The sequence below is a fragment of the Eschscholzia californica genome, unplaced genomic scaffold (assembly GCF_041429995.1).
Source record: "Eschscholzia californica isolate CP2 unplaced genomic scaffold, dmEscCali1.0.p SCAF_4, whole genome shotgun sequence".
Lineage (NCBI taxonomy): Eukaryota > Viridiplantae > Streptophyta > Magnoliopsida > Ranunculales > Papaveraceae > Eschscholzia > Eschscholzia californica.
The window spans coordinates 4,029,452-4,037,445 of NW_028238461.1; the positions used below are offsets into that span (position 1 = coordinate 4,029,452).

General features: G+C 36.2%; 1 protein-coding gene and 1 non-coding gene across 3 annotated transcripts; both read left to right on the plus strand.

Moving 5' to 3' along the window:
• Positions 1–2,221, plus strand: LOC147541717 (putative NAD(P)H dehydrogenase (quinone) FQR1-like 3). 2 transcript variants are annotated; one of them, XM_086672846.1, is made up of 5 exons: positions 1–216; positions 603–631; positions 737–830; positions 925–1,190; positions 1,820–2,221. In XM_086672846.1, the coding sequence occupies exons 2-5, from the start codon at positions 606–608 to the stop codon at positions 2,064–2,066; spliced, it is 633 nt and encodes a 210-aa protein (XP_086528972.1). In that variant the 5' UTR covers positions 1–216; positions 603–605; the 3' UTR covers positions 2,067–2,221. The 2 variants fall into 2 exon arrangements, with proteins under 2 accessions (XP_086528972.1, XP_086528971.1); XM_086672845.1 differs by having other exon boundaries at positions 3–212; positions 570–631.
• Positions 2,222–2,784: 563 nt separating this feature from the next.
• Positions 2,785–2,903, plus strand: LOC147541718 (U5 spliceosomal RNA). The gene has a single exon (XR_015224465.1). It is a non-coding gene; the product is annotated as a U5 spliceosomal RNA (small nuclear RNA).
• The last annotated feature ends 5,091 nt before the right edge of the window (positions 2,904–7,994 follow it).

The following is a 7,994-nucleotide window of genomic DNA, read 5'->3' on the forward strand; positions in this document are numbered from 1 at the left end:
TTTTTTTTTTTTTTTTGTTGACATATTTCTTGTAGCCAATGGAGGAAAGTGGGGTGCACAAAAGGAAAGAAATAATAATAAGTTCGAGGTTGGTTGAGAACTACTGGTTCTTTTTTTTGTTGAAAAGAACTACTGGTTCTTGATTTAACATCAGATACAGTTCAACTAAAAAATCCCTAATTGATAATCCCAGTTTCTTCAACCTTCTACTGGTTAGTATAAACATTCAAAAATTTTCTACCAAGACTTCTCAGTTCTTGATTCAATCCTCATCTGCTATAACAAATTTAATTCATGAGTTCTTCTGGTAGTTTTTTATTCAATAATTTGGGGTGTTCTTTGATTTTCTATTTCATTTAATCTCTGTTTGTGTTCTTGAAAGTTTTGCTATTAAGGGTCATGGTGAAATTGACCAATTTTGAGTATTTTGATGAACAAAAGCTTCATCATCTGAAAACCCTAGTTTCAAAACGTACTAAAAATCCAAAGCAATCTTTGCCTCAATTTGGGTGTGATTAATATGTGTATACTGATTTAACTTTCTGATCTAAAATTTATTGCTAATCCAGATACAATCAGAATCACTACTTTTGGGTATTGAGGAAATGACCATTACCAAGGTTTATATTGTGTAAGTAATTCTGCTACAAAAAAAAAAAAAAAGAATTTAGATTTGGGTTTCAATTGGTTCATATTGTGTTCTAGTATAGTAATACTTTATCGACGTTTTCTGCAGATACTACTCCTTATATGGACATGTAGGAACGATGGCAAGAGAAGTTCATAGAGGAGCCAACACTGTAGAAGGTGTGGAAGCTACTCTCTGGCAGGTGAGTTATCGTTGAAGCCTTGATTAGAGTGTGATTTTGAACTATCGATTTGATTCTTGGATTTCGGCAATTTTGATTTGAATGGAATAAACAGATTCCGGAGACTCTCTCGGAGAAGATATTGGATAAAATGAAGGCACCACCTAAAGAGGAAGATGTTGGGGTTATTAAGCCGGAACAACTTGTGGAAGCTGATGGGTTTTTATTCGGGTTCCCATCTCGGTTTGGTATGATGGCGGCCCAATGCAAGGCGTTCTTCGATGCAACTCATGAGATTTGGGAAGTGCAAGCACTTGCTGGAAAGCCCGCTGGGATCTTCTGGAGTACTGGTTTTCATGGAGGCGGCCAGGAAAATACTGCGTGAGTCTTCTATTCTCCGCCAGTCTTGCTTATTAAATAATCTTGCATCATAATATGAATTCACAAATTTTTTTGCCAAACACATCAAATTTGCTCATTTGCTTGCTTGTGTGGATGTATTTGTATTAGCCTTTAATCGTCTATGTAATGTCCATTATAAATTGCTTTTGCGCAAAATGAGATACGATAAATCTAATACACAAAGGATTGGAGTCTTCACTTATCTTTTCTTAATTATTATCTCTGGCACACAGGTAAAGCTTATAATTTGGAAATAGGAAACTTTCTCCTCTCTTTTAGATGGTATCTGTTACAGTCAGTAATCACCTTACGAACTGCATCCCAAAGCTTTGATGGGTATGCCATGAATAATTAAGAGCGTTCATGTCCCAAGTTATTATTTGATAATATCTATCATTTATGTGAGCTGACTACAATATTTGGGCACCTAAACAAACTACAAAACCTTATCGATTTGACATCTTCCGAGTCATAGTTGGTGTTCTCAAACCCCAAATATGTTGTGGTTGAGCAAATATCTTAAATGTTTTCTTTTTGTCTTCTTCGTGTTTGATAGTATCTCTTTAACGATGGAACTGTCGAACTCTCATTTCGTTTTTGTTTTGCAGATTAACATCTATACCAATGTTAGCACATCATGGAATGTTATTCGTTCCACTCGGTTATACCTTTGGAGGTGGTATGTTTGAGATAAATGAAGTGAAGGGTGGATCTTCATATGGTGCTGGAACTTATGCCGGAGATGGTACTCGTCTTCCAACGGAGTTGGAACTCAAACAAGCATTTCACCAAGGACAATACTTTGCTGGTATTGCTAAGAAGCTCAAAGTACAGACTCCTTCAAGTTCAACCTAACCTTCAAAGTCCAGACCATACTCCCTCCAAATGTGAAGTTGAAAATTAGTAAAGTTCTTCAATGTTATGTTTCAAGAAAACTAAATTCAGAAGTAAACAAAATGATTTTTTTTTTTTACATCATTTTTATTTGAAGGGTGTGTAAATTTATCTTCTGATTTACTATATTTAGTTAAAGAAATGCTGAGTGGCCCGAAAAATGGGTCGACTACAGGCCAAACACTGATGTGTGGTCAGCTCTCATTCGACGGGCCCAGTTGAGAGATAAATGGCCCTCATTTTTGGGTGTTCAGCCTGTGGCAGGTCCAATTTTTTGGTCCAACATTGTTTTGTAAACTATGGTACTGACTACGAAATCTGTCAGGACCATCGTCTTCTCTCAATTGATGTTAAGAACAATATCATATCCCAATAGCTCTTCTTCCCCTTCCTCGTGTTGTAGCTCTTCTTCCCCTTCCTCGTGTTGAGCATTTCGTTTGATTCTAACTCTTACCTGTCTAAACATTTTCTCTTTGCCAATACGGAATGGAAAGCATTGATTTCTGCGGAGTTCTCTCTTTTTCTCCGAGGGGATCTGATTTCTGCATTTATACAAATCTAATAAAGAGAAGGCCATATTTGCTGAAAGGCAATATAACCCCACATTGAATAGGCAACAAACTGGCAAAATATCAAGTTGAATATATAATGTGTTCGTATCTTCCACTGCTAATCACGCAGCCGTGCGGTGAGCACAAAGCGAACTATTCTTTCGCCTTTTACTAAAGAATACCGTGTGTTCGCCGCTAATAGCGGCATACGCCTATTTTTGAAAAGCCTTTCTCTTTATTGAGAAAGGCTCCACCAATATCAAACAGAAAAGTTTTAATTTTTATTGTCATTTGAGACCAATGGAGTGACTTTTCTATTCAAGTTAGATCACTCTATCACCCAAAAAATTGTATTAAAATTCATCTATGAATGAGAAATGTTTCTGACAATCTCTGCCACACTTTCAAGCATTTAGTCTATTAGAAGTTCTCGTCATCAACCGAGGGCAAATCTTTTCTTTTGTCATAGAAATTGTCCCACATCGCCTAGTTAGTAGTTCAATCTAATCATATATTTGTGTAGTAGTGGGTTGTGGGAAACAACCGTATTATTTTTAACCTTTTACTAATGAGTCATGTGGGTTCCAAATTTATTTCTTTTCTGATTTTGAGAAGCCCAAATTGTTAATGGCCCGCCATTTTAATTAAAGTCCAAAGCCCAAATTGTTAATGGGCCACCAAATTGTGGGAAACAACCGGACTGGTCTGTTCTTCAACAGATCGGGTATGTTCTTCAACAGGCCAGATCGGTCTGTTGAAGAACACACCGGAACTCCGGCGAAGGGGTTTCCCTTCGCCGGAGTTTCTAGAGAGAGAGTGACCGAATTTTTTTTTTCCGGCCGGCGACCTAATCGGAGAAGAGAGAGAGGTGAGGTGGAGGGAGGTGAGGTGAGGTGGAGAGTTTTTTATTTTGAACCATATTCCCCATAAAATATGTTCTCCGGAAACTTTTCAAAATTTTGCATATTCCCTTTAAAATTTCACACCCGGAAACTATTTAGCTTTCCCCAAAGCGCTGGCCTTTACTTATTTTATAGTAATGACATACACTATATTTTTATGATTCATATGTATCCCCACAGATCATAGTAAGAAACCAAGAGATATGAGTCATGTTAGAAATCAAGGTCGGTATTAATTTCAGTATAAACATTGTCTGGCAGTTGGTTTAAGGTGTTGTTTGTTTTTTTATTTTTTCAGATCTGAAATCTGAATTGAGTTCCAATCAGATTTCAGATGTTTGTTTTTCAATTTAAGAAAATCTGAAAGCTTGGCTGAATTCGTGTCTGTATAGGCTGAAAAACAGCCCTATATTTTTCAGACTTTAAAACAAGTCTGAAAATAAATTTCCATGGTTGAAATATGTCAAATGTCATTTATACCACCAAAATTAGAAATATTCTCACTCAAATACCACCACCACCACACAGACAACCACCACCACCAATCGGACACCACCACCACACAGACAACCACCAATAAGACAACCAACACCATAGGTGCAAACCACCAAGACCACCACCATAGGTACAAACCACCAATACCACCACCACTAGCCAGACCGCTACCACCACCACTAGCCAGACCGCTACCACCACCAATAAGACCGCCACCACCACCTGCCTGACAACCACCACAATCATAAAATAGATCGCCACCGCATCAGGAAGATTGGGAACAATTTTTACAAATCTTTTGGTGGTGGTTAACCTTTTGCGGATCTAGAGAGAGAAAGCGACTGAGAGACAGAGAGATGATGAATCCTTTTGCGATCTACTAGGGAGAACGATTGAGTGAGTGAGAGAGAGACCGTAGAGATGAAGAAAGGAGGCATAAATTAGGTTCCTAGAGAGAGGGAGGCAGCAGTTAGGTTTCTGGAGAAGGAGGGATGAAATGTATTAGGGTTTTGGTCTTCCTGCTATTTACACAGAGAGAGTAAATAAAGCTTAGGTGTGTTAGTTAAAAAATGTGAAACAAGGGTATTAATGTCATAGTACAAATTCAGACATAGTGATTCAGATAGAGAAAACAAACATTCTAACTTGTAAAACAATTAAGCAAATTCAGATTCAGCCAATTCACTTCAGTCCATTCAGCTAATTCAGATTCAGACATTAAAAAAAAAACACATAAGTTTATGGACATACATATAATATATGATAATATGAAGATTTCTATTTTTGTTTTCACTTTTCTATTTTTGTTTAATATTATCACACAAGTTTTAAATTTTGTGGGGTAATCAGCCGAGATACTTGATGTTAATCAACATTTCAAGAGTACAGTTAGGAACTTAGGATTTTATTTATTGTGCTTACAATCATGCTCTAGTGTAGTTTTCGTAATTTAAAAAAGACTATAAAACGCATCAGGATAAGTTGCCATGTTATGGGGCAACGCGAGGTCACTTAATATGTATAGCAGCATACACCTATTTACGAAGAGCCTGTTGTTTACTCCCTCGATTTATATGGGTAAAAGGTATTATAATTTGGCTACGGAAATTTTATGGGCAATGACCAAACTTGTTAAAGACAATTTATTTTCCACATATGACTGGTCAAAAGAAGTTGACCAACTATAGTTAAAGACAATGCCCAAATTTGAGGGTGTGTGTCACCCACCTGTTATTTTCTTCTTCTTCAAACAGTCACCGACCGGTGAACTCTGACCGACGATTTTTTTTTTCACTTCCCCGAAGATCACCTATCGACGATTGTTTGCCCCTTCACCGAAGATGGAAGAAGAATAAAGAATGAGAAACAGGAAGAAAATATTCTTTTTGTTATGGTTACCGGTCGGAGATTCGTCGACCGACAATCTCCGCCAGGCAACAACCTAACAACGTTAATTGTGCCGTTAGGTCAAACAGTAGTTGAGGCATTGCCTCCTTTGCATATTATCTCTAACCATTTTAAGAATTGCCGTTAACAAGCTTGCTTTAACAAAGTTTTGGCATTCCCTATAAAACCTCCCATTTGGCTATGCTATAATATTAAATTGATTAGCACAATCACAAGGCAGAAAAAGCTTAACTATCAAACTGAGAAACGCCCCTTAACAAAAAAAGAAAAAGACTGAGAAACGCAAGAATACAACAACAATCTAATACATGCACCCTTCAACAAAAAAAAAAATCTAATACATGCACAATGATCAAACTCATTTCACATCAAATTTAGGTTTTCAGCCGAAAACTGAGTTCTCAAAATTCCTACAAGTAACATGGTTTATTGATATCTATTAACACAAACATATATATATATATATATATATATATATATATATATCTATTATATAAAACACAATGGTGTTTTTTGAGGTGAGCCGTCGATTTATGTCTTGGATATTCACATCCTTTAGATTGTTTTGTAGATGTTCTCAACGAATGTGGAGATACAACCATTGTGTTTAATTTCGGTTTCTCTCATAAACCCTTTAACTTCTTACAACTACCCATTGGACTTTTGTAGCCTCATTTATTATGTGAATTATCACTTATGTTAACTTCTGAAAAATTAACTGGAAGTCCATTATAGAAATTTACTTGGTACCCTAAAATCATGTGATGAAATCGTGGGACAAGGAGATATTAGTGGGGAGGAAATTGGTAACTACCTCCTGTTATATCTCTCTTAAAGTTATTCCCAAATTTAAATTGATTTTTTCTTCATTACTAATGGCAGAGATCTCGGTTTTTCTTTTTGAAAGAAGGTCTTGATTTGTAATCTGGATTCCTATTGTTTTTTAATCTCCTTCACTCCTTATAATGTTTGATGACTTATAATAGATTTTTTTTTGTTTTGCAGGTTTGATTAGTGTTTTATCTAAAGGTTAGATTCAACCCATCTCTCCAAAATGAATATTTCGTTTAAAACTACTAATATTCTTTGAATCAACCACTACTAAAGTTTTTCCTAATTAATGTTTGTTTCCTTTTACTGGCAGTACAATCTTCATGATCAAACATTAACGCTTCACTCCCAGGGTATGATCCAAAGTTTGTTTTCGTCCAATCTTAATGGATTTAACATACTGATTTCTCTCTATCAGACTCTTTCATCCTCTCCTTAATATTTATCCAACTTTTTTATGTTTATTTTATGTAGTTCCATTTTAAATTATTAACTTCTTACTTTTTATTATTTAGAACCTATGTTTCTTCTTCACGGAATATAATGAACTATAATGTTATTTACATTCTTAGGGCGTTAGCCAAAAGGGATCTACCGCGCCCGTAGGGCGCGGTGGACACCTAGTATATATATATATATATATATATATATATATATATATATATATATATATATATATATATATTATGTATGCATGTATGTATGTATATTATTAAATATATGTATGTATGTGTGTATGTATGGGTGTGTACTGGAATATGTGTGAGTATTCTAGGTACGTATAAATGTGAATGATACGTATTGTTTTATATTGAGCTTTATAACATGGGAAGTTTTATAAGGCCTCCCCAATTTTGTTAAATGGTCTCCCCTTGAATCATTTTACTTGCTAAATTATCATTGAGGGGAGGCCTTTTAACAAAAATGAGGGGGCCCTATAAAATCTCCCTTATAACATTGGGCTCTGATCTTGCTCAAGACCTGAGCTGCTATGGCTACTCTCATTTGGAGCCTGTAGTTAACGAAATGTTAAATGGGCCGAAAAAGGGGCCCGACTATAGGCCGAACACTGATGTGCTCAGCTTTCATTGGGCGGGTCCTAGTTGAGAGGGAAATGGGTCTCACTTTACGGGCGTTCAGGCTGTTGTCGGTCCAATTTTTCGGTCTAACATTGTTTTGTAAACTGTGGTAGACTTTAAGTGTATCCTTCGGTAGCTAGAAATATGTCAGGACCATCATCTTCTCTTAATTATTGGAAAAAAAGAATATTTGTCATATCCCAATAGCTCTTCTTCCCCTTCTTTGTCGGGCAGATCGTTTCGTTTGATTCAAACTCGCACCTGTCTAAACTTTAATACCGAATGCAATAGCATTTTGGCCATGCGAGGGGATTTGATTTCTGCCTATTTCTCTCTTTTTCTCCAAGTGAACTTCTATTAACTGAACAACTCTGGGTTAAAGATTAAAAACTGTTTTAAGATCTTATTTAATTATGAGATGAAAGCAAGCAAAAAATGCATTTTGATCAGATACACAACAAATAAAGAAAAGGCCCTCTCTGTCGCTTTGCGTACCCATAAGCTTTTCAGTTAGCTCAGGTTTAGTGCTGAAAGGGCATATAGTCCCACATTGAATGGGCAACAAACTGGCAAAACATCAAGGTGAATATATAATGTGGTCGTATCTTCTAATACAAATCACGC